At 36.0% G+C, this 27786-nt stretch overlaps 1 protein-coding gene across 2 annotated transcripts in view; it reads right to left on the bottom strand.

Moving 5' to 3' along the window:
* Positions 1 to 439: 439 nt before the first annotated feature.
* The window catches only part of SLK (STE20 like kinase), a 57679-nt gene continuing 30332 nt past the window's right edge, over positions 440 to 27786 (bottom strand). Inside the window, exons 8-19 of one of the 2 annotated variants that reach the window (XM_019813784.3) lie at positions 26686 to 26814; positions 24978 to 26351; positions 22906 to 23036; positions 22574 to 22697; positions 20882 to 21061; positions 18454 to 18546; positions 11789 to 11918; positions 10736 to 10860; positions 9788 to 9976; positions 9126 to 9251; positions 8100 to 8213; positions 440 to 4098 (exon numbers count right to left, since the gene is read on the bottom strand). In XM_019813784.3, coding sequence (XP_019669343.3) covers positions 3952 to 4098; positions 8100 to 8213; positions 9126 to 9251; positions 9788 to 9976; positions 10736 to 10860; positions 11789 to 11918; positions 18454 to 18546; positions 20882 to 21061; positions 22574 to 22697; positions 22906 to 23036; positions 24978 to 26351; positions 26686 to 26814 — 2862 coding nt within the window. In that variant the 3' untranslated portion in view covers positions 440 to 3951. The remainder of the gene's footprint in view (positions 4099 to 8099; positions 8214 to 9125; positions 9252 to 9787; positions 9977 to 10735; positions 10861 to 11788; positions 11919 to 18453; positions 18547 to 20881; positions 21062 to 22573; positions 22698 to 22905; positions 23037 to 24977; positions 26352 to 26685; positions 26815 to 27786) is intronic. The other variant, XM_011287641.4, reaches the window with a different exon arrangement.

Below are 27786 nucleotides of genomic sequence, written 5' to 3'. Positions count from 1 at the left end.
AGGAGGGGTTTATATCCTAAAAGACACCCCCTTTCCAAGTTAGCAGTAAAAACTACATTCTTGTGTGTGGTGATGAGTCGGGTGGGAACACTAGCAAGTCTGGAAGGGTCCAGCTGCTTGGAGGACTGTGAGGGTTTAAGATGTAACTAGGACATGGGGCGCCTGGGTGGTGCAGTCGGTTAAGCGTCCGACTTCAGCCAGGTCACGATCTCGCGGTCCGTGAGTTCGAGCCCCGCATCAGGCTCTGGGCTGATGGCTCGGAGCCTGGAGCCTGTTTCCGATTCTGTGTCTCCCTCTCTCTCTGCCCCTCCCCCGTTCATGCTGTCTGCCCCCCCCCCAAAAAAAAAAAGATGTAACTAGGACCAAAAAATGCTGCCAAACGTTTTCATGCAGGACAACCCAGTATCAAAGATTCTTAATAAAAGACCACTTGCCAGAGTAGATTAAGAAATAACTTTATTTTTCAGTTGTCAATCCCATGATTGAAAAGACATGTTGCTCCCAAATAGACAAGAGGCATAATCAGAAACAAAATTCATTTTGAAAACAGCTTATGAGGTTATTACACTGTAAAAAATCAGCAAAGGATCACCAAAAGCTGCAGCCAACATTTAAAACTGGTGTAACATTCTACTCAAGCTTAGCAGAAATTTTAAAGCCATGTCAAAACCATGTCAGCCACAGACTAGCAACAATAGAGACATTAACTGTTGAGCCTTCAAGAAAAGCATTTAAAATATCCCATTTCCTATAAAAGATCGTCTCCTTGAAAAGAAGTGATGTATTTCATCAGAAGATTCTCAGAACTGGAGCTAAAGTAACTCCTCTTCCACGCCAGTTCTAAGCTCTCCTGTAATCAATATCTATAGCTAATCTCGGACAGAATTTGGCTTCTCAGAAGAGTCTTTGTCATTTAAGCACAGTGTGGAATGGGAGAAAGTGTGTAGTCACCAGGGAACTAACAGAGTACAAAAGACAGTCACTTCTGAACTCGCTGATGCTCAAGAAATCAGAGACCCTCCGTTACAGCGGGTCTCATATGCCTGAGAGCTTTGTGCTTGAGGAAACACTACTTAGAGGTAGCTCTGGTTCAGTTTATATTTAATTACAATTTGCCATGTCCTGTCACAGGAAAGTTCTAATATTTTCAACAAAGTATAAGCACTCTCAATTTCCTCTTTACCCCCCGCTCCCCACAGACTGCCCACTGGAAAGGGTAAGAAAAGCTTAACTGTGACTCCATAAAGAATAGCAGCTAACTCAGCAGTTCACACTCAACTACAGACGGACAGGACTAGGAAAGGCAACCCGGTGCAACTGGCTCTGGAGCCAGGCCTGCAGAAGTGTGGCGTGCGGTGTGTTCAGAGCACGCAGGGAGAAGAGGGAGGCTGGCGGCGGGGCACACACAGACTTTCTTTGATGTGTTTCATAGCACATCCTGCCAGAGCAACACCACCACCAAAAACGGAATGGATCTGACTGTACCCTTTGACTTCAAAGAAGTCTGTGCCCGTCCCCAGTTCTCCACCTACACTTCATGCAAGAACAAATGACCACTATTATCTATTTGAATATAGGGCTTAACAAGAAGTGAGCAGGGACGGGTAAAAACAGCATATTCTGTAACAAAATGCTTTTTGCAAAGATTTATGTAATTTAAGCGTTAAAATGAATTGTTCGTCTCTACGTATGTATCATTTTGCAGTCCTGCACCCACATGAGTATGGTTATATATGAAAGAGAACTCCAGCAAGGACACTGAATCCAAAGGGCAGTTTTAAGGGTTTTACAAGATTTGCTAATAAATTTACCAGAGTGTCAACCATTCTACTCTGAGCCTCTTTTCTTTATTCAATACTCTCACGACAAGTTGAAAAGAATAAAAAGAATCAAATATTCAGACTAAATTGATTATGTGCCACAAGCTATTTAGCACACAGGATATCCTTTAAAAGATACTGAAAAAATGTCCACTACCTGAATTCTTTTTATAAAGCCAATAAACTGAAAATTTCAAAAGAGAGAGTAGTAAGAACCGTCCTCCTCTCTCCCTCTGCAAATAAATCATTAAATACATTGGGTAACATTATAATGTCATTTTTATCATAATAATATAAACAATTTCCATCATCATCCTGAATATTACTTTATAAAGATATATACTTTAAAAGGCTTTCAAAACATTTTTCAACCCAGCATTTGAGAATAAAGCATTAAAAGAGTTTTGTATACAGCAACACATTCAATGTGATAAGTGTATGAATTTACAACCATACATAATATATATATGTATATATATATATATATATGTATATATACTTCTATAAAAAACAAACTTGGCCAGAAGTTAAGGCTACCTACAAAGTTGTCCAAGAAATTACGCTTGTCAAAACAATTACAAAATTAAAATCACACATGCATTTTTAAATCATCTAAACCACTGACAAAATAAGGTTCAGCATTCAAAGTTTTCAAATTAACTGCAAGAAAGTGCTACTACACATATTTACATTTTCTTAATATGAATCAGTGTTCCCACAAAATTACACTTGAATTTTTCACCAGCCTCAAACGTAACGTAACTAAAAAATGAAACTTCCACAACTTGGTACCTGGTACTCTTCGAAGAGAACAGGCTGGAAGTGGCAAGCAGCAAGCATGATTTACAAATGTGCCGTCTCACCGACCCAAGTACATTTCATAATATTGCTTGACCTGACGCGGGCTTGGAATTCTAAGCCGCAAGAGGGACCAAGAGTGAACATTTCATTAATAATTACACGTATCAGCAACCAGATGGTAAAGGTGTCAGGCTTTTCCCATTCAAATCAAATAATTTAAACATGGAACTAAATAAAACCAAAATACAAATGACTTTCTCTCAACAACACAGTCATTTCTGACGTTGCCTAAGTATTTTATTTAAATGCTTTCTGAAAAAGTATTCTGAACAAATGCCTCTTTTAAGATTAATTTCAAAAAGTTCATTTAACGCAGAGCCTGCAGAGCCTTCAATGGACGAAGTGTGCTAGGATGGAAGAGGTCCCTTGCCCAGCTCACAGACTATTTTAGGAAATGAGCTGGAATGCTAAGTCTATACTTTTAATTTGGTGAGTGTTACATGCCGAATTTCAGTATCTAAAAGCTACTTTTTTTACATCTTTCCAACCTTGCAAAACATAGATTTTAGGATGGAAATTTCATCAAATTAGGTAACAGGAGCAAGACTTAAAATACAATAATGTTTAATGCTAAGGATGTTTGTCCCTGTTGAATCAAGAGAAAATCCTACTTTAGACTCCAATGAAATTTAGTGTTTTAGGCACTATTTTAATAAAACTAGCACCCTTAATTTTTAGCTCATGACTGAAAGTAATTATTTTAGACAAACTATTGAAATAATGTTTCTTTTTAAAAAGTTTGTTGCTATTTAAAGATAAAATAGATTTATTTACTCAACCAATATGGTATTTTGAGCAACTCATAGCTTTTTCATGAGAGCAGATTCACCAAAATAAAATTATTCCAACTCTCTACAGCAGAGTTGCAACTACAGAATTTAGGCATCACTGAGAAGTTAGGTCAGGTAAAAAGATATTCACTAATACTCAGTGACCTAACAGCTTTAAAAAAAAAACCAAACACCTCAAACATTTTATTTCTAAAGTATTTCACCTAACAGTGTCTAAAGAACACAATTTTTAAGATTAATATACAAAATCACCTTAGGGAATTACTGCAAGATGCCACTTCGCCAACATGGCCTAGCATCTGTCACGGTTCCTTTCCCTTCATCTTTGCTAAACAAACAAACAAATAAACAAAAAACACCTAGAAGGTGAGGCAGGTGATTGTCTTCATAAGCTCTCTGATATAGATTGTGGCAGAAGATGAAGAGAACAGAATGACATATTTAAAAAGCCAAACCGAACCACAGACTGCTTCCTACTGTTACGACCCTGTGGAATGCAAGCTAGGGATAGGATAAAACTTGGAAATCCGGCTCTGTGCTGATGGGTTAAGGCATTCAGACTCCCCAGTCATTTTAAAGAACACCTCCTGTTCCTGCAGTTTCCTGGCAAACTCTTCTTCCAGGGTCTTAAAAAGGAAGGGAAAAAGAAATTATGTGCTGGTATTACAAATAGAATTTACTCTGACAGCCAAGAATAAAACTATTTGCTCAAAACACTCTCTCTGTATGCTATCCTAAGGAAGACCAGAGTGCTCAACATTTAGAATAGGCTGTGAACAGCCCTAGACTCAAGCCTCTGGCTCAGCCATGTGAATGTATATAACTTGGGTCAATTACTTACCTTCTCCCTATTACAGATGCATTTTATTCTTCTGTTGTAAAATAGGGACTATATCACTATATCACCTACCTCAATGGGTTGCTATGTGAGGGTTAAATGTGAAACACACTAGGCACTCAAAAGATGGCATCTATTACTAACTATTACCTGTCTCTCCCACATGGCACTTTCCGTTTTCTGTTTTTTATTTTGATTTTTGGTGTGCAGGTCTTTTCTTCCACACTAGATAATAAGGTGTTTGAAGGTAAGCCCTAAAGCAGATTCATCTTTACACAATACAGAGCAAATGTAGTAAGTACTTGATAAATACTCTAGGTATCGATGACTTTGTGGACAAATGACTCAGGGATAAGTGCTGCTGTAGAGGCACAAAGTTTAGGAGAAAATGGAAAGAAACAGGAAGGTTTTTCAGAGGTGAAACAGGAGCTCAGCCTTGAAGGAAAGATAAAAATTTGATAGACAGGATGTGGAAGGCATGCCAGACAGAGGGGACTGAAACAACGCACACAGACAGGAAACCACAGACTTGGTGTGAGTAATGGTGATTAGACTCAATACCAGAATATGAACAGGCAGAAAGTGGCCTGTGGAAGATGCAGTTAGAAAGTCTGACTGGCCGCGGCACCTGGATGGCTCAGTTGGTAGAGCGTCTGACTTTGGCTCAGGTCATGAGCTCACAGTTCATGGATTTGAGCCCCGCATCTGGCTCTGTGCTGACAGCTCAGAGCCTGGAGCCTGCTTCAAATTCTGTGTCACCCTCTCTCTCTGTCCCTCCCTCACTCACACTCTGTCTCTCTCAAAAATAAACATTAAAAAAAGAAAAAAAAAATTGACTGCGGCCAATGTATGGCACTATGACAGCTTCCAAGTCAAAATGAAGCATTTCTGTTTTATTCTGATGGAACTGTAGATTTATCAATACCACAATGCCAGTGTCAGAGACATTCTTGAATATACTCTGGTGATAGCGGGCAAGTAGGAAGAAACGAAAAGGAACTCGAGATCAGAAGGCCAATTTTAAGCAAGCAGAATGATAGCAATGGGAAAGAGAAATATTATAAAGAGAGAGTCAAAGTTACTTGTCATCTCATTGAAATGGGATGTGGTGGAAATGAAAGATAATTCACATTGCTAGACTAGATGTAATTAAGAAGACGGGGTATCGGAAAGAACACTATTGGTGGGTGGGACTGAACGTGGGAAAAGTGAGGTGGAGATGAAGGAGAAAGGCTGCTGAGTTCAGTTTGATCTTCTCCGAGTTCACAATCTTCAGTAAACACTCAACAGGTATGTACTGATCATTACAATTTGCCAGGAACTGTGCTAGAAGCAGATACGTATCAGTGAACAAAGAGATAATGTCCCTGCTTTCAAGGAACATACATTCTTGTGGGAGAAGACAAACAATAAACAAATGTGTCTGTCTGCTGATGAAGAATGTTATGAAGGAAAACAAAGGTGAGGGGACAGGGAATGTCTGAGGGGAGCATGGGGGCTATTTTATATATGGTCATCAGAAAGAGAAACCTTTGACGAGATGTTGGAACAGAGGCCTGAATGATGTAAGAAGGAATGGAACATCCAGGTGGAAAATGGGTGCTTAGGACATGAACCAATAATAAGACAATAAACAATAGCAATAGCAGGGACACTTGGGTGGCTCAGTCAGTCAGGCGTCTGACTCCTGATTTTGTCTCAGGTCTTGACCTCACAGTTCATGAGATTGAGCCCTGCATCAGGCTCCAAGCTGATAGCACAGAGCGTGCTTCAGATTCTCTCTCTGTCCCTAACCCACATATGTGCACACTCTCTCTCTCAAAATAAATTAAGTAATAGCAACAGCAGACATTCATTGAACCCTAACTACAGCTCAGGTACTAGGAAGTGTTGTCTTTGAAAGAACATCACTTCTTTCAACTGTCTTAACAACCCCAATTAGGTATGTAGTGCTATCTTTGTTTTACTAATGAGTAAAACTAGGCTTAGGAATGTTAAGTTGACAGAATTAATCATGACAGCACTAAGCCTTGAACCCAGATCTGCAGGACTTTAGAACCCCTCCAAGTTCTGGAATCATCCTTATTTTTTTTTAACATTTATTTTATTTTTGAGAGAGAGAGACAGAATGCGAGTAGGGGAGGGCAGAGAGAGGGAGACAAGAGAATCCAAAGCAGGCTCCAGGCTCTGAGCTGTCAGCATACAGCCTGACGAGGGCTTGAACCCATGACCAGTAAGATCATGACCTGAGCCAGTCAGACACTTAACTGACTGAGCCACCCAGGTGCTCCAGGAATTGTCCTTAAATATGTGATAGATGAAGCCATGACTATGCACAGGATCATCAAGGGTGTAAAGATGGGAGATGTCTATGTTTCAGATAACTACAAGACAGAGAAAAAGTGATAAAGAGCACAGAGAAAGAAGAGAGTCACAAAAGTCAGATGAGAAGAGAATTTTAAGAAAGAAGATTTTTAACAACAGTTCAATAACACCATAGGATTTGGCTGTTAGCAACACACTTATGACCACAGTCAATGAGTTCAACTGGGGAGTCTGAGGTGAAAGCTAGACTGCAAAGAGTTAAAGAAACTGGAGAAAGGTCCTTCCCTACTTTTAGAATTTCAATCCACATGAATGTATTACCTATTCAAAAATTTAACAATAAATAAAGTTTAAATTAAAAAGCCATACTGATTATCTGGGGCACCTAGGTGGCTCAGTTGGTTGTGTGTCCAACTGTTGATTTTGGCTCAGGTCATGATCCCAGGGTCATGGGATGGAGCCCCATGTCAGCTCAGCGTGGAGCCTGCTTGAGACACTCCCTCACTCTCTCTCTCCCCTTCTCTGCCCCTCTCCTCTACTTGTGATCTCTCTACAAAAAAATTTAAATATTAAAAAAAAAAAGCCATACTATTAACTGACTTGGGTCATTTCACTTTTTCTAGAAACATTTAGCACATAGTAGGTGCTACTTACATATATTTAATTGACTAACTGGATAAATGGAAGAAAGGAATGGTCAAAAGGTATAGCAGGCAGGAAGCCCAAGAGAAAATAAAGGTTTGAGAGTTAGCAAAGGGAGAGGATCACATGGTGACAGAAAAAAAAAATGAGTTGAAATGGTTGACCAATTGGACCAGGCCAGCAGGGAATCAAAAAGCAAGTACAAAAAAGGAAGATGGCTGAGAGCTAGATGGCAGGAGGGAAGCCTTCCCTATTTTACTAGATTGTCAATTTACTGTCATATGAGGGCCTTGTAATCTGGCTCCAGCCAACTTGTCCAGATTGAGTTGTCATCACTTCCTTCTTTCTCTCCCTCCTTAATGCCGACACCAAGGCACACTCCCCCAGCGCCCCAATGACAGGGAGCTACTTACGATTCCTGTACACACCATTTTCACCCATTCTCATCACTGTACTTAGACTGCCCATCACACCCCAACCTGTTTGTATGCCTAGCAAGATCTTACTCATCCTGAGTCTCACTTGGCTTACAATGCATCTTCTCTGTAAAGCCTCCCCAACTTCCCAGACTGAAGCACTCTTCCTCTTTGGCCTGAACACTGTGCTCCCGTCCCATCTCCTATACTTACCTCCTTCAGAGCAATGATCCTACTCATCTGTAATCGTGCGTCACTACATTCTGAACATTTGAGGGACAGAGGCTTTGTCTCTTCATCTCTGTATCTCCTGTCCCTGACACTGTACCTGATATGTAAACAGCCAATAACTGGGTGGATGAATGAATGAACATAAACATATTTTAACTAAAGCTTTTAAAATTACCTTTTTCCTAGGTCTCAATTTCTCTCTCCATTCCTTTAATTCTTGGCTGTGTTCCTCATCTAATTCCTTGAGTTTCTGAGTTTCATGTTCTACCAATAGGTGGCATTTTTCATTCTGAAAATAAAGTTTGGGTTAAAAAATTTCCAATCAACTAAGCAAATTTACACAAATATAATTACCTTTCAAAATAATAAAGTACTCATCAAACATCAAACTATTACTGAGGTTCAGATTCTCCTCTAAAAACCCAGGGCCAAGAACTATGAAATGAGTCATAGCTTCATTTTTGCAAGTTTAGAAGTTAGAACTGTTACCATATGAAATGAACTAAAATAGAATTAGTTTGATCCTACTTTTCCTTTCTAAGAAGGTTTGCTCATAAAACTGACACTTCAAAGGGCATCTTCTTATGCATTTACCATTGGTGCCAGAATGTGGGATCAGGACTATTCTACTTTAGTAAATTAAGAGAATATGAAGAGTATCCATAAAGTATACACTATTCTGAAATCTTAAACATTTTAGACTATATACTGGGTGGGCTGCACACTCCAGGTAAAGTCCCAAAACAGTCCCCCTAGGGTAACCTTTAAATGTCTTGAGAAAAATTCTCATATATTTAGTCCATCACTTTTTTCAAAAACCTAGAAGAAAATGAACGATTTCTCCCTAAATGAAATTTTGAATGCAGAATCTGCCAACAAAACCACCTACCTCATTTTGAAAACTTTGTCATCTTCTTTGCAAAAGAGACTACAAATAACTCAATACTGCTTTTGAAAGACTCAACTTCTTAGGTTTACAATTTAGCTTCATGTTTATATTAATCATGGTTATATAAACTCTCAACAAGTGCCTATGATACTAACCTGATCTTTACTCGAGTCTATACAGAAAACAAATCTCTCAGTCCCAGCATTTCCATGAGTACAGTACAGTTTATCCCAGTTAGCTACTGTTTTCTCCAAACCACCACTTGTGCTGCCCTGCTCCCACCAGCTCAGTTCTCATGCTTCTCTATCTGACCTGCAGCTGATGCAGCTCTCGGACGTTGGCTTCACACTGCAACTGAAGATCCCGCATTTGATTTTCATGTTTCTGATGCTGAGCCATTCTCTCATTTTTCTGCCTCTTTTCTTCTTGAGCAGCAAACTATAAATAAGAAAAAGAAAATACTATTAACAAGCAATATAATTTCTCCATCTTCTAAAGGAATAATTAAGGAACTTAACAAATCTTAAAGTACAATAAACTAAAGCTGCAAGCATGAATCACGTACTGTGACTCAAGCTGGAGTCGACATTATGGCTTTGGACGGGGGGTGGACTTCTGGTACCTTGTTCCTCCTACCTGATCAGTGACCACAGTTCATTTATGTGGGGTACCTGAGACTGCAGAAGCACAGTGAGGCCCCTACATTTTAACTTCAAAAGCTGTGCAAGTCACCTAATTCCCAAGGTTGGTTTTAGGGCCCAAGAGCTGGTGTGGGGCCTGGGGCCCTCTGTGGCCACCACCCTAGGAATACTAAGGTGGTATATGCCACATAACCAGCCCCCGTCCACAGAGCCAAAGAAAATACCAACAAGCCCAAAGGGGCTCGAAATGTTTACGACATAATTATCTGACACTTCTAAAGGACATTCTAGTTTTTTAAACTTAAAAAAGAAGAGAATAATTGGCTTATTTACCTGCTTAATTTTGTCACGGTCCTGATCTGGTGTGGCCGTTGAGTTAATTCTCAAGCTTTTCTTAAACATGGCCATTCGAGTCTTGGCTTCACTGCGCTGAATCTTAGGCAGTCTTGCTCTTTCTTGAGTCTGTCTGTTTTTCAATTCCTCAATAAGTCGTTGATTATAACGCTGCATTTGTTCTGTTTCCTAAGAAAGTATCAAACACAATCTTGTGATGTAGATATAATTTAAAATTTTAATTTTTTATTTATTTTTTTATTTTAGAGAGAGAGAGTGCATGCGAGGGAGAGGCAGAGAGAGAGGGACACACAGAATCCAAAGCAGGCTCCAGGCTCGGAGCTATCAGCACAGAGCCCAATGTAAGGCTTGAACCCACAAACCATGAAATTATGACCTGAGCCATAGCTGGACGTTCAGCTGACTGAACCATGCAGGTGCCCCTAAATATAATTTAATACTCACTACCCACATGTATGCTCAAACATGTTCTTGTGTTGTTTCCCAAAATCACTCCCTCCCTTGTTGTATTATCAACCAGCAAACTTTTAGTCAAAATATAATTTATAACAAAAATAAAGCTATTAGTAAGCTTTATATAAGAGTCTTATCTGAAATTCTCATTACTAAGTCAGAAAGTCCACATTTTTTAAGGTATCTGAACCATAAATGGGGCCACAATAGCTACCTTTGAGACAGCATGAAGATTATAATGTAGAAGAGGACTTAAGCATTGAAATCAGTCACCTTCCATGAAACTCATAGAAAAGAAGTTTGCAATCATGATCAAGATACAATTAATTACTCCAAACTTCACCAAAGAAATTTTAGGATTAAAAAATAGAAAGGAAATATAAAATTCATTCTCTACGAAATAGAAGTTTCAAAAATGAATAATTCTGCAAACTTCAAATGAACAAAAAGTAAACCAATTTTCCTTTCATTAACCTTCTCATGGCGCTTAAGTAGCTGATGTCTTTGCATGAAATACTGATCTTTAAGTTGCTGTTTGAGCAGCTGGTGTTTTTCTTGTAAGTGTCGTTCTTCAAGCTCCCAAATTGCAGCTTCTCGAGCTAGAAGAAAGCAATTTTCAAAATGTCACTTTGTTCTTTTTACTAATGTACTTTGGAGTTCATTTTAATATTTACATAAATGTGTTCTACATACAGTAACTTATATGCACACTGACATTGTGAACTATAAATGAAATATTACCAACGGACAGATAATATCTACCACTATTTACCATTCTGTTCTGATGCTCTATAAACAGAAAATGCCCCACCCACAATACCAAAATTCCTTTTAACCATCTTAATGAAAAATAAAAAAATCTAAGCTTTTTGTTAAAATCCCATTCTGTCATGATGCCATTAAGTATACCAACAATTGTAAGGCATAATGAGTATACAAAACTATTCAGGTAAGGCTTTAGCATCATCTGCACAATAAGATGGGTTTTTTTTTGTTTTTTTTTTAATTTTTTTTTTCAACGTTTATTTATTTTTGGGACAGAGAGAGACAGAGCATGAACGGGGGAGGGGCAGAGAGAGAGGGAGACACAGAATCGGGAACAGGCTCCAGGCTCTGAGCCATCATCAGCACAGAGCCCGACGCGGGGCTCGAACTCCCGGACCGCGAGATCGTGACCTGGCTGAAGTTGGACGCTTAACCGACTGCGCCACCCAGGCGCCCCAATCTGCACAATAAGATGTTTTAAGGATTGTATGTTTATGTTCACTTCTGTCACGAAGGCATTCATTCTATGTCTTACAGTATTTAACTTTATATAGAATTTTTAAAATTTAAATGCCTAAAATTTTACATAAAGCTTTTTCTCTTATTAACTTCAACTTTATCTTTCTACCACTTTAGCAAAGGAAAGCATTCACATAATTTCCAATTATTCGATATTATGGATACTAGATATACACATATATCTTAGCAATAGTCTTCAGATACCATTTTATATATACACATATGCTGTGTAATTTCACATACCTCTCATGAGCTGCTGTTTGTTATTCAGGCACTCTCTTTCAATATTGGCCAGTTCTGCCTTCTGCTGTTGGATGATCTTTTTCAGAGAGCCATCTAATTCTTGTTGTTGCTTCTGAACAAATTCCTGTTCCTATTAGACAGTTAACCATGAGTTAATAAGCATCTACTGAGTGAAACATCCATTTATCTATATGACTATATACATTAGTAGCTATCAAGATTTCTAAACCAAGTTTCTAAAGTTAACTGGATTTAAAAATCACCAATTATATAGCAATATATAAATGTATTAGTCACTCAATTCAAGCCCAGAAAAAAGTACTAGGATACATAATACTCTAAACTCAGTATTAAAAATAATACACATGAAAGAAGTCACCCACTCAGAATGCCCTATGATATGAACATCTTTAGGAAAATAATAAATTTAGAGCTTCTAAAACTGATCATTCATTACACTATGGTGTGGATAAAACAAGAAAAAACAAAATGCCTTTTATGAAAAAGAATAAAGAGCAAGTAAGTAAAACACATATCAGAATATTTAACATCTCTATTTTTCCAAGAAATAAAGACTTAGGAAGTAATACCATGGCAACACTAACAGAGAAATAGTTTCTGTATCTCTAGCATGCGCCTAAAAAGAACAACAGTTTATGGACTTAATGAGAAATAGTGCATTGCTAGAGAAATGTGATCTAGGACTCATAAAGTGAGTTACATTTTATAAATAAATAAATAAATAAATAAATACACACACACACACACACACACACACACACACACACACACACACACACATTCCTGATAGTCAAAAACTTCTGCCAACATGTTTGGGATTCACTCATTCATTCAACAAATATTTACTGAGTACATACTATTTGCCCAAATGCAAAAATTTATGTTTTAAAAAAAATCCTTCGATAACTGTGTAAGAAAAGGAAATGTTAAAGTGACTTATGGTCTTTATGCTAGATTGCACATTCACAGAAGAAAAGGAACAATATCCAAATTGAAGAAATGTAAATTTTGCCAGTAAATGTTCGGCTCTCCATCCCTCTTTTGGCAGTTACAGCAATCTATATATGATTAGCTCAAGGGATATTCTGATCAATTTGAGTGTGGATTTAGAAATTTAAGATTGAAGTGGCACTCCACCTATAATCCCTCCTCTTGCACATCCAAGAGAAGATAAAACCTCAAGGTCCATTTTGGATCTACTCTTTGTGCCTTTGACAGAGTCTGACAGGATCTGGATCACTACCAGCCTGGTCTTCAATGCACTGAGAGTGAGTGTAGCCGTGTTCCTTAATGTGCATGCCTTACTATGTGTCTGGAGGTGAGAATTAGGTCTTACCATTCATGACGCCCCGTTAAAGTAATCTGGAGTTATAGATACTGCTGTCTCATCTGTGTCATAATTTGTACTTCAGCATAAATACAATTACACACTAGCAGAAAGACTAATGAATTGCCTCTGTAAAATACAATTGTGAGCTTCACCACAGCCAAGTTTTTATCACAGAAAAAAAGCCACAATGAATATTTAATTTCAACTATCTAGAATAAGGCCTTTTGAGTTTTATTTAAAGAGATACGAAATCTCCATGCCTATTTTTTAGGCAATTATAACAAAGAAAGTTGTTCAAGCTGGTCATTTTCCTACAGTAAATATCACATAATAAAAACTAAATTGTTTCTCTAATTTCATAGTAAAATTTCTATGTACAAACTTGTACAATACTTAATATATAATCTATAACTTAATATAACCTGCAGATATAGCAAAAGGTTTTCACATCTGTACCATTAACGTGTATAAAGGACTTTTAAAAAATATCTCTGTAGACAGAAACAATGGGCCCAAATTAACTACCATAAATATAAATACTACAGTTAGACTCAAGTAAATGCAAAAGTACAAGATGAGGGTGAATAAATATTTATGTGAAAATTAAGAAGAGTAAATACATGCCAGTGCCACTAAAAAAGTAAATGGAATTTCTTGTGAGTTTAATTCTTGGTCATATTACTATATTTGTCTAGATTAAGCAAGATGACAGTTCAGTTCAAAGAAAATCTTTATTAAGTATTTACTAATGCTAGGCACTGTACCACTAAAGGGGCTACTAAAATTAAGAAAAGACAGTACTGCCTTTAAGGACCTTCCATTCTAGTGATCCGAAATTGGTTCTGTATGCCCACATAAAGAATAGTGGGTCTCTTCCCTTAGTATCACATTTTCAGAAGTTCAAAAGTAAACCACAGAAAACAGAAAGCTGTGAATACAGGGTCTAGAAACCATGCCACACAATGAATAATGGAAAGAATTACAGAAGCCTGTCCTGAAGCAGCTAATCCATCAGGGGAAAATAAGAGCTAAGACTGTTATACAGAAGGAGGCAGAACTACCATTGTGCTGCTCCAGAAAGTAAAATAAGAGTTGACAGGTAAGAGTCAAGGTAGGCAATGTATGCAAGTGCCTTCAACAATGAGAATTAGCAAAGACACCAGTTGTCTTACAGAGCCAAGGACTTAAATATTAAGCAAAGTCTAGATAATTACATAGTCAAGAATACTATGCAAACAATTTTCTTTACTTCTTTTCTTCCTTCCTTCATTTATTTTAATCTCGATATTTATTTTTATTTATTTATTTACCCCTACCCCAAACTGGGGCTGGAACTCACAACCGCAACATCAAGAGTCATATGCTCTCCCAACTGAGCAAGCCAGGCACCTCAAATAATCTATATTAAAGGTAAAAATTACCTGAAAGGTCCAGGTCCCTCACATACTAATTCGTATATTTTGTTACTTCAAAAGAAATAAAATTTTGATATTAGTGAGCTTTCTTTAAATTTCCTAACTACAAAAGCCAAGTATAACACATTCACATTGGAATTTGTAATTGGAAATTATTCTTAAGATCTAAAAGAAAAGTGATCTTACATTCCAAAAAGACTGAACAAATTTACCCAAAAAAAAAGATGGATTTGATCAATAAAAGTAACAATTTAAATCAACACAGAAACTATAAAATGCACCCTTTAAAAGTGTAAGTTTAAATGCTGATAAGGAATTTTGTCATATTAATCAACTATAAATATTAAAAACACAACTTTGGATTCTAGAAAACTGTAAGAAAGGGTTATGTTATATTGGGCTATTTGTACAGAATTTATTTCTAATTCAAAGGATAAAAATGGTAATGATCAGAAAAGTGATCTTAATTCATAATTTCTCCCTCTCATTAAAAAAAAATTGTTTTGCTTACTCTTTAGAAAACTACAGAGTCCAACAGCTGCCAATAATAATAAAAAAAATAAGTCTAATTTCAGGAGAGGGGAAAGGAATGGGTGAAATCAAGCTGTATTCTATCTACTCCAGTTGTGTATATCAAACATCAAAAACAAAAATTATAGCATTAAGTGAGCTAGTCACTTCCCCATAGAAACTGTGAGAAAGAATACAGCCTGGAATTCCAGACTTAATTTAAAACTACAGCAAGGGGAAGAACAACTTACTATTCCTTATACAATTTGAATAGTGAAAACTAAAGTTAAATGGAACTATGATCACATTTAATATGCCTTTTCTGACCATATCCATAATTAAAACATACATATAACATATATAAAATCAAAATGTCACTTCACACAAAGATAAAAATCTAATCACAGCATTCAATTTCTCACATGTGCAAAGTTTATAAAATACTCCTGGGAAGCTACTTCTTGGAAATGAAAATCTCAAAATTTGTGGTGAGGTAGAAAAAAAGAACACTGTTCGGAGTGTTCTAATCCCAGTTCTACCATTAATATCGTTTGTGACTTCAAGTGGACCGCTTAGTCTTCTGTGCTGCGATTTCCTTATCTATAAAATGGATACACTCCATCCCTATATTAGGGTGGAGGCAGTAAGAATCAAATGTGAAAACGCTTTGAAGAATACTATACTATAAAGTTCATTTCAGATTATTACTGTCATTACTGACATTATCATCTATCAATCTTCTAGGCTTTAACAAATAAAGCGAACAATGAAAAGGCACATGTGAGCTGAAGAAAAGGCAGATAAAACGGGAGAAGGCATCCTCCCACAGATGCGTGGGACTTACATCCTGCAGCTGGGCACTGGAGACTGCGCAAGAGGACAACTGAAAAGACTGGATCATGGCCTGAGCAACACCCTGCGGGTCAGAGTACAGTGCACCTCCCAGGTGAGAATACAGCTGATGACTTTTTGTAAATGGAAAGAATAATTATACAAATGTTGAGTTTCGGGAGGCCTCGAACAAGTTACCTAACAGAGAGGCCTCTTTCTCATCTGTAAAAAGGTTTTGAATGAGATCAGTGGTTTCCAAACTCTAGTTTATGCTGTTATTTTTTAAACCAGTCAAACCCTCTTTCAAAAAATTTACCACAAAATGTATGAAACAGATGAAAAGTAGTGATGCTTTAAAGTCTAAGCAGGGACCCAGAACCCCCAGTCCTCTCTTTTTGAAGGATCCCTGAGGTGCTTCTTCCAGACTCCACAGCTCTTGGGAGTACAAGTTTAAAAACCACTGGACTAGACAATCAAATACTTCTGGTTCCATGACTATATAACTATTATTCACAAATTCTCAAAATGTTTACAATAGACACGGTACCAAGTTATCATTTTAGCACCTTCATGTAAAGCAGTAGCTAAAGAGAAATACTTTTAAATTTGTTAGATTACTAAATTTTCATTAAATTTACAGAAAGAAATTTACTGTTGCTTTCAGCTTTAGTTGAAAATACAGGCTAGCCCCCAAAATTTTATGAAAAATCACCAACAAAATTTTATTAAAGCATGGGATCACTTAACTCCTTCAACACTAAATTCTCAATGTCAACTCTAGCATCTGAAATATGTATTACCTTTTAGAATCTAAAAAGCCTACATTCCTGTACAAGGAAAAACCATATTGGTCTTATCTTGTTTGAAATCCAAATTATCCAAAATTAGATGTGTGAAGCAAGCACTTCCTCTTCACCTATTAACAACATGACCAATAACCACTGGACTAAGCTGATAAGAGTTCAGATTAAGCACAGAAATAACAGTTTAAACATGAGACGCAGTACGGTGTGGTAGTTCAGAGGTGCTTTCATTTCCTCCCCTGTAGAATAGAGGTAATAAGAGTAACTACCTCACATGTTGTGAGTTTAAATGAGTTCATGCAGGAGAAACATTTAGAACAGCACTTGACACACAGTAAATGCTGTGTCTGCTTTAACACTTTAGTAATCCCCACACTAGGCCAAGACAAAATTTTTCACTGCCTCAAACCAAACCCCCCCCAAAAACATGAAATTTATTCAGACAGGCTAGTTTTGTTAAATTTTAAATTCCAAAATACTTCCCTTATTTTTCATGGTGTTAAGATATTCTTTCCTTTAAATTTTTAAACAGCAGTTTAAAATATCCTTCTGGACAAAAATAAAAAAAATTTAAATGTCATTCCATTTGTCGGTCCCCAGTGGTTTTTGTTTCTTCCATGTTTTCACATGGGTCTGTAAAAGTTGGGGAACCACTTTTTACATCACATAAAACCACATTAAATTGGTAATTTAAAGCAACCGTTAACATATAATCCATGTCTCTTCTTCCTTTAATTGACATATATAACTACAAACTGAGCTCACCTCTCTGCTTCCAAATTGAATGCAAACTTAATTAAAAGAAAAATGATTCCTAGTAAAAAGACCTCATACAGTCATGAGATAATTCTAAAAAAAAATCTGTTTAAAGTACTAGCTTGTCTAGTTTTGTAAAGAATTCACCCATCTTAATTGGCTCATCCTTATCATAACCTAGAATCAAGTTTATACAGGCAATATTTTTTTAAACTGCTGGATTCTGAATCAAAAAGAAAAACAATGTAGTTAGTATTTAAAATCTGATTTTAAGTTGCTTATGTTATTGAGTTTAATAGTAAAATAAATGTTTGATCTACCATTTAACATTACCGTTTATGGTTTTTCTTTTAACTCCCAACTTTATAAAAACAATGGCCTTATTTTTTTTTTTTAGTTTATTTATTTTGAGAGAGAGAGCAAGCAAGCATGAGCCAAGGAGGGGGAGGCAAAGAGGGAGAGAGAGACTACCAAGCAGGCTCCACGCTGAGAGCGTTGAGTCTGACACAGGCCTCAAACCCACGAACCGAGAGATCATGACCTGAGCTGAAATCAAGAGTCGGGTGCTTAACCAACTGAGCCACCCAGGTGCCCCAACAATAGTCTTTTAAATAGTCATTCTTTTCATGTGTACAAAGCCTACACACTCAACCTCTATATTTTGTCATAAAGTCTTCTATCAGTGACATTACTACTTAAGTATATAAGTTTCCCTCATGATTATAATAAGAATACAGTGAATTATACATCAACATCCTTGTTTATTTCATCCGGAGTCAGCTTTCCAAACATTCCACTTAATTTCATATTTGCAACTGAAATGTCACCATCTCATGTGAATTTAGTTCTACATAAAGAATGCCCTGGGAACCTTTGTATTAGGAGAAATCAACATCATATAATAACTACAGTAGGAGTTTACCCTGTCCACCATGGTTTATTGAGCTGCGAGAATAATGCTGCTTTCTGTTTTTAGTAGCATTAAGCTGCTGCTGTTACCTGAGCATGCTGGCTTTGTGCAAGCTCCTCTTTCCTGCGTTTCATGAGCTCTTTTCTCAGCTCTTTGGGTGCTTTCTCCACTTCATTTATAACCTACAGTGTATAAGCATGCAGGAGGTGGGGAAATAATACTTTCTCCACAGCAAGCATTTATGTAGCAGACAAGCTACAAGTCAAAGATTAAAGCTGATACAAAGTTCCTTTCAACATGCAATAGTATAGGTGTTAGTTTGGTGAAAAAGAATGAAAGGATAGAACATGCTGAATCTCAGTGCAGAAAGGGACATCACACCATATAAAGGTTAATCAGATGCCTAATTATCCCTATATATTATTCTCTCTTAAAGATCCAAAGACAATCAGTAAAGGATTACTAGCAGCACTGAACACATCTACTGACATTGTTTGAAATGCTGAAAATAAGGAAAGTCAATGCCATTTATAAAAGTACAAAATTTTGTAACTGGCTTGATAAAACCAAAGAAATAAGTCTAAATTAAGTTCATTTAATGAGACCAAAAGAAAACAAAAGGAGAAATAAATGGATACTATGTTTTCTTTTTTCATCAAACACACCATTTTATATACGGTGTGATAAAAACAAACATGTCTGATGATTTTGTGTTGCATTAGAATAACATTCTCCTTTGCTGACAATGTAAGCCAAACTTGTCAACTTGAAAATCAATATTATAAAGTACTCATAAAGTAACAGTGTAGTATGCTATGATTTATTATACCAAATAAAGTATATTATAAAATGAAGTATAATTTGGAGCTCCTTAATTATTTCAAAATCCTAGATATGTATTCCACCTAACAATAGATCTGTAATCCAAGTATGAAAAACAATCATGTGTTCACAAGTAGAAGCACCAAAAGCAATCAGATTCCAAATCACCACATGCTATTGATGGTCTGTGAAAGAGACTGATTTTGATTGAAGAGAGTGTATTTAAAATTCCCCATCAGTAATCCCTCATGAAACCAAATCACCATTAAAAGGAAGAGACTCCCCAAATGCAAGAAATTTAGCAATAAGGAAAAAAAATACATAATATAGTTATTTAAAATATGCATATTGCGATCTCAAATATGTCTACTAGCTAAAACTCTCCAAGCTCAAAAACCGTAAAAATAACTACAAACTTTTATATATTTAAGATTAAATCATATATTTATCTGTAAATTTTTTAAAATTTAACCTGATATTAAGAAATAAGCTCTCAATAAAAACTTCCCCTAGTTTCAAGAAAACTGATATGGAGCCTCAGTAACATCATATATCATGGTAAACAGAGCAACACTATGTGAAATATTAAACAGTAACAAAACTAATTTTTAGAAATGGTAGTCACATCAAATAAAATTATAGACCATTTCATTATTTACTTAAAGAAATTATAGAATGTACTATATTAATGTTCGATTCTATGCTTTTTAAAGTAGATCCTCAAGTTCAGCAATATGATGTTCAGTTTTATACACAATTTAAATGCTAAAGTCAATTGGGTGCTTTAGATGTATAACTAAAGTGAAAATGCATTTACTAGTTTGGTTGAGATTTTTATTCTAATCCTAATAGAACTAATCATAATGATTATCCCTGGGGTCTTTCATATCACGAAAAAGTAAATTCTCCCCCTACACTAAAAGTATAGAATAAATCATAAAACCACTTCTGCTAATATGTAAGACTCTTTTGTTTTAATTTGGGGGCAAATAAGATACTATTACAATATATAAATCCTTTCTGAATCAATGACAATCTTTCATAGTAAGTAACAGCACAGATCCTATAACAATATGGAACAGTTTTAGGAAAAATTTAAAAATTCATTGTAATCAAATGACTTTACACAGGTATTTTTCACATGTGATTGTTCAAAGTAGCTCTCAACTTGTTGAACTTACAGATATTATTTCCAATTTCAGGGTACTGAGCTTTTGTTTTAATACAACATTCATGAAAGGAAATCAAGCTAACCAAGAAAAAAAATTTTAAGCATGAATATTACAAATAAATAGATGAATTATTGTTGCCACCTACAAACACAACATGGTGAGCTTTCATGAAAGAAGAAAATTCTACAGAGGCTTTAACTGTTGCTAATAAAGGAAAATGATACATTGGAAGGAAAATGGATTAGACTTAGTTTGAAAACTTGGTTCAAGGCTTAGCTGGACATTTAATGATAGTCTGTAAACCTGAAGGGACCATTAAAAAGCTCTTCTATTACAGTCTTCTTGGTAGTAAAATGAGATTAACACCTGACCTTACTACTACCCTACATGACTGTTGGGAAGACCACAAAAAAAGAATAAATTGGTGCTATTTAACTCTCAAGTATTATTCCTAATTCTTTAGTCTTAAGTGTACATTAAAAAAAAACAACCTTTAATAATTAAAAGTAGTAGTTACACTTACCTCCTTCTTTCGGTTCTTTAACATATTCTGAAATTTGGACAACTCTTTCTCTTGTTCTCCTTTAATGCGTTTGGCTTCATCTCGCAAGCGATTTGTGTGTTCTTGTTCTAGACGTTCAATAGTCTGTTTCTGCTGTTTTTCTAGATTCTCAATCTCTTGATCATATTGACGCTTTTTGCTCTGTAAAATAATGTGGCTCAGGATCATTTAACTTGTCTATCACTCACGTATTGAAGAGTACATAACCAGCATTTAAACGTAGTGATATGACATACAACCTTTGTAGTACTGCACAAGTGGAATGCTATAAACACATTAAGGAATTTTTCAAAAATATGAGCATTTCATTTTTTTCTACACAAAAAATACTTTTTTCTATTATAGAATGTTCAGAATTTTTAAACCATCCAGAAGAATATCCAGTTGCTAAAGTACTGAAGTGCTAAAAGTGCTAAAGTACTAAAGACAAACTTCAGTATTTATCCAATAAACTTTTGATAAATCAAAAGTGTTATCCAAAGTCTATTTTAATAATGTACAATTGCTTGTCATATTCAGATTTACTCTTCCTCATTAAGATTCTTAAACATCCTTTTATTGAAACAAACCTTTTGAAATTATAAATCTTTCAACAAAAGATTCCTGCTTACATAATACTTGAGTATAATATAATTTTGGATATAGTTGGAGTTAAATATTTGTAAAAGGTATTTTAAAAAATAAAAAGCAAAACACTTTGGAAAATATTTTTTGGGGAAAGAGATGCAGTTTTCATAAGGTTCTTTAAAATAGAATGCTCAATACTATAAAAATACTCAGTGAGAACAAAAATTCATTATTTTCCTAAGAATTTTCTGTTACAATCCAACAAATGTAATCAACAATTCCTGGGTAGCTCAGTCAGGTGAGCATCCTACTTCAGCTCAGGTCAAGATCCCACAGTATGTGAGTTCGAGCCCTCACATCAGGCTCTGCGCTAACAGCTCGGACCTGGAGCCTACTTCAGATTCTGTGTCTCCCTCTCTCTCTGCCCCTCCCCTACTTGTGCTCTCTGTGTCTCAAAAATAAATAAATGTTAAAAAAAAAAAACAAACTTAAAAAAATTAATCTTGGATTCTAGGGGTGCTTGGGTGGCTCAGCCAATTAAGCTTCCGACTTCGGCTTAAGTCATGATCTCCCGGTTCATGAGTTCGAGCCCCACATCAGGCTCTCTGCTGTCAGTGTGGAGCCTGCTTCGGGTCCTCTGTCTCCCTCTTTCTCTGCCCCACCTCTGCTCATGTGCACTCTCTCAAAAATAAAATAAACATTTGGAAAAAAATTCTTGGATTCTAAATCTGAGAGGTCAAATTATAACACTAAAAAAGTATCCAGAAATAGGCCCACCTAAGAACTTTGTAAACCATCTACCAGCTTCATGATTCCAGGTTTTCACAACAAATTTTAGCCAAAGGAAAATGGAAGACACCTATCACACTATAAGTCAGTGACAGGAAGCCTAAGATAGAAAATCCTTTCAGGCAAAAGGGAGGAAAAAAAGAGCATCTAGAACACTGAAGAAATAAAGGCCAGAAATACTGACAAAGCCAGTGAAAATCTAATAATCAAAGAACAAGTTCTAAAACATGCTAGTGGAATTTTTTTAAAGCATCAAATTTCAGTGTTAATAAAAGGATACAAAATCTAAAACTTTACCATCATTTCTTGCTCAAAGCGCCGGAAAATTTGTTCTCGTTGTTGTTGCAGTTTGCTATTGAGCTGCTGTTGGGCTCTTTGCTCTTCTTTTTGAAGGAATCTTAACTCCCGAAGTTCCTGACGTCTGATAAAATTTAATATCAATAACAGGGAAAGACAGCAAAAAATTACACCTTTGAACTAATACTTTTTTAAAAACTTAAAAAATACTATTTTCAAATGGAAAAGTAGTAAGACTAATCAGCCAAGACTTTACTCTTGCTTCTATTCTTATACTTTGCAAAAACTGAAAAGAAGTCACAAAAACGATTTTAATTATGTTCTCTACTCACCTAAGAAACCTCAACTCTTCAGTTTTGGAATCACTATCTGTAACTATCTTTGACGTGGTTACACTCACTTCTACGCCATCAACAACAAATTTGCGGGTCTTCTTCAATGTTTTCTTTTGTCTTCTTGTTTCCTGAGTGAGATTTTATTTTAGTTAGGCTTTATATGGAAAATACTGGAGACAGAAAACATTTTCTTCTTAAAAAAAAAAAAAAGAACAAAACACAGAACTGTACACATATAATTTTTATACCACATCATAATTAGACACAAATCATAAAGAACAATTCATATAAATGACTAATTAGTATAACTTTTACATGTTAATCATTTTTCTTCTTCTTTTGATCTTGTAACTTCTCAGATACCTCTGGCTTTTCAGTTTTAGAACCACTAACAAAACACTTAAAGGAATGCCTGGGGCTCATCCCTAAAAGAATCTAAATCAATAGGTCTGAGGGTGGCTGAGAATTTACATTTTGAAAAGGCTCCCCAGGTAATTTTTAAACACTGCCTGGGCTGGGAATCAAAATCCATTTCATCAGCAACAATATTATCAACAGCCCTCCTCCATCTCAGAAACAGAGATGAATGTGTGATTCTTGAGTTACTAGAAAGATAAAATGTCTACTGCCTGATAGCTATTGCCTACAATTCTTTATCAAGACCAAATTCCATTCCTCATCCAAATGCTTTTCAAATCCAAATAGAAATAACAGAAGTATGACACTCCAAAAAACAGTTTGGCAAACATGTAAGTATTGACAGCAGATAATTACTTGGTTTTGATATAGGGGAAGGGGTTTAAAAGCAGAGGGAGCAAAAGTGGAATGTGAAAATACTAAATTCAAAATGCATTAGATTTTAGTTTGTCTCTGGCACTTTCCAAGCATGGTTCTGCAACCTCTTATTATTCTACTCTCCAGGTTGCTAGTATCCTCACGCTTCTCTTCCTAAGCCCTGGACTATGATACCCTATCCAGGCTTCCCCTAAAATCTAAAGTGGGCATGCTCCCAAAATATTATCTACCACAATGAAAATCTAAACTTTCTATTTCTTCAGTTCTTAGTAAAGTATCCACAATTAATAATCACCTTAATTCTCAAAAAAGTATTCGGATTTTTTTTAAAAGGCTATTAAGTCAGTGAATAAATTTCAGATTATGGAATTCCAGTCAGTGAAACAAAATAAACTGAAAACTGAAGACAATCTATGCAATACGTTTAATAATTTGCTGCAATTATGCCCTGGAGTCCTGTTCCCAAGGTCAGTTTCCTAAGTTGTTCCACTCTTTTCTGCTGTCAACCCAGAGTCTCTAATACATGACTCACCTGTATCAGAAATCCATGGAATCTTATGTTACAAATACTGATTCTTGGGTTCCACCCTAGACCTCTACATAGCTCCCCCTAAAACTCTGTTTTTAAATAATTTATTCATGTTGAGGTATACTTGATATATAATAGTATGTTAGTTTCAAGTACAGAACATAATGATTCAATATTTGCATATATTGCTAAATGATCACCATAAGTCTAGTTAACATCCCTAATCCTTAAACACATTAAGATTTGAGAATGGCTCTAAAAGCTCCAAGTGTTTTTGCATTTTAGTTTTTGATTTTTTTGTTTTTTTGCTTTCCCACATCGGTTCTCATGGCAGCTGTGAGGACTATGACCAAGACGGCAAAACCCTATGGACCACTGGTAAATCGAGGGCTGTTTACATCCTGAAAGTGCTTAAAGATATCATTCTTTCAATTTCTCAATTTTTTCATAGATTATGGATTCTTGCTAAAATATATTTAAATATGTGCAATAAAAAAATCCAACCACACCAAGTAACTTACACCGTTTACATCAAGTTGGCAAAAACAGGTAGATATTACCAAAAAATTTATGATTACATCCAGTATCTATCTCTCTCCCTGGGTTTTTAGTTGATTGCCTTCATAGGCCTTACGAATCTTATAGGGTCAGTACTACACTGATTTAGTGCTGTTTTATTTTCAAAACATACTTCACATAAACTGCAAATTGCCAAAATGACAAAGAAGGGCCCACATACACTTACTTGTAAAGATATTGATCCGCTGTCTTTAGTTTTGCTTAGGAAGCTAGAGATGGATAAATTTAAGTCAATGCTGCTATTATCAGCGGTGGAACCAGTGCCTGAATCAGTATCATTTTCCTTTTGATTCTCAGATTCTGGAAGCAACATGGCTTCAGTTTTTGATAAAGCACCTATTTCCCCTTTATTTTCTGCATCTTCAGAGTTGATATTTATACTGGGTATTGGAACAGGCTGAGGTTCACTAGGCTGTGAAGAGGAAGTCACGGGAGTTTCGCTTTCAATTGGCACTTCACATGGAATTGCTTTTTGCTCTGTATCTATCTGAGCAGTAGCTTCATGAGCATCTGGAGTTTCATTTCCTAAAGCTTCTTGGTCAGTATAAATTACTGCATGTCTGACCTCTATTTCTTCAGTGCTACTGGACTCAGTAATTTCCTCACCTTCATTTGTGCCAGATTCCTCACTGGTTTTCACTATGTTCTCTAAACTGCTGAGTGACTGTTCTTCATCTTTATCTTCCAAAGACTTCTGATCTATCTCCTTAGTTTCCACTATGTCTTTAAAAGGAACTTCCTCAGAACCACCAGCCTCAGGACCCTCTGTGAGCTTACTTACTAATTTCTGGTCTACTTCAACCACTTCATTCCCATCATTACTCTGAGCATCCTCAGCATTGTTTTCAACTGCCTTCTGGGCAACGTCTCCTGCCTCATTTGTTCCTATGACATCGCTTATATGGCTGATCACTTCTTCTGGAGTTTCGTCATTCTTTCCCAATTTCTCTTGGGTGTCTTCCTTTGTAAGTGCAACTTCATTTTCAACTGCCTGAATGTCTGCCTCTTTTTCTCCAGTCTCTTGAGAAACTAAGTCCATTGTTTGAATAGCAGTATCTTTAATTTCTTCAGATTTTATAATCTTATTTTCAAATATCTGTTGCTTTTCTTGATCCCTTTCTTCCTCAGGTTTCAGACTCTGTTCAATATCTGTTTCTAAAGTTATTATATTATTCTCTTTTCCTTCATTGACTGAATTAATGTCCATTGTTTCTTGGTCTTCTGTATCAGGGAGACTTTCAAGCTTGGGTCTCTTCTCCTCTCTGCCATTTTCCTTGATTACTATTGTCCTATTATCAAGTTCAGCCATAGCTTCTAAGTGAGCATCATTAATATGTTCATTAATATCCTCTGCAGCTTTTTCAGGTTCATCTGTGGTAAGTTTTTCATTAAGAACTTTGTTGTTAAATTTATCTTCAGAAGTATTACGTTCTGTTTTTTCAGAGACAGATTCCAAAATACAAGCGTTTTGTGAAAGTTTATCTTCTTCAGAGCTGGCAATACTAAGGTCAGAAGAGGCACGCTTACTTGCAGGTATTGGCTGAAAAAGATTTTGTACATTTTTAATGTTAAAACGTAACTTCAAGACAGTGACCAAAACTATATTTTGTATATAAATAAATATTTAAAACATACATACATGATTTAGTATCTCAATTAAAATTTGATGAAGTTATAAAAATAAACTGACAAATCTTCACATAATAAATAGGACAAAAATGGTGAGCAAGGAGCAAACTTGTTAATCTTCGCCCCTAAAATTAACACTTTTGTACTGCTATCGATTACAATTAATCCTTACATACAGGTGCAATCACACCTCAAAACCCAACCCTCAATATTACCTAAATGACATTTCCTTTCTAAATACTGACCAAAGAATTTTCTGTTTCTTCATCATCATCTTCCTCTTTGCCATCTTCAACTTCTTCTGTTACTTCAGCCTTTGCCTCTGCAATCAGCTCTCGAATTGGTTTGTTGGAATCAACCGTAACAAAAGGATGCTGTTTGATCATTAAGAAGAACACACTTACTAACAGCTGAAATGCTGGCTTATAAAATTTCAAACACAAAAAATACACATTATTATGCGGTAAAAATATGAACACATGAGTAAGAAAAATATAAAAAACTTCAGATGATGTTACATCTGGGCAAGGAAGAAGAAGGGGATTGAGCAGGAATAGGGACTGCCTACAACTATACATCTTTTTTAAAGAATCTGAAGGAAATAGGTCAAAAATGGTACCACATATCTGGATAATAGGTGCATGTACGTTTCTGTATGTTTGAAATTTTAAATTAAATTAAATTAAATTTAAATTAAATTTTAAAAGTTTCAAACTGGTACATTTTTAGTTCTTTAAAAGTAACAACAGGGGCGCCTGGGTGGCGCAGTCGGTTAAGCGTCCGACTTCAGCCAGGTCACGATCTCGCGGTCCGTGAGTTCAAGCCCCGCGTCAGGCTCTGGGCTGATGGCTCAGAGCCTGGAGCCTGTTTCCGATTCTGTGTCTCCCTCTCTCTCTGCCCCTCCCCCGTTCATGCTTTGTCTCTCTCTGTCCCAAAAATAAATAAAAAACGTTGGGAAAAAAAAAAAAAAAGTAACAACAGTATGTTTAAATCCTGTATAATCCTTAATAAAATGTTTACAAAAAGCCTTAGAGTTTTGTTTAGAGACTTGCAAATAACTGCTTTCTTGACATGGTTCTAACACTCTTAAGAGTAAGAAAAAATTTTATTCACCTTTGTATACTCAGCAGCATTTAACAGTGTCTGTCACAGACTAAGACCTTCTAAAGTGAGGGTAAAAAAAATAATAAGAGAAAGTGTGTTCTAGGGATGTCCTGTTGCATAGAAGAAGGCAATTTCTTCTGCTTTTTTCCCCTGAGATAAACAGATCAACTTAATACACTGTAATGCAGGAATTATACAGTAACTCAACCTAACAGTAATTGCCTCAAGATTTATCATTTTGT

Source organism: Felis catus, chromosome D2, assembly GCF_018350175.1.
Source record: "Felis catus isolate Fca126 chromosome D2, F.catus_Fca126_mat1.0, whole genome shotgun sequence".
Lineage (NCBI taxonomy): Eukaryota > Metazoa > Chordata > Mammalia > Carnivora > Felidae > Felis > Felis catus.
This window is presented reverse-complemented; position numbering and strand designations above follow the sequence as displayed.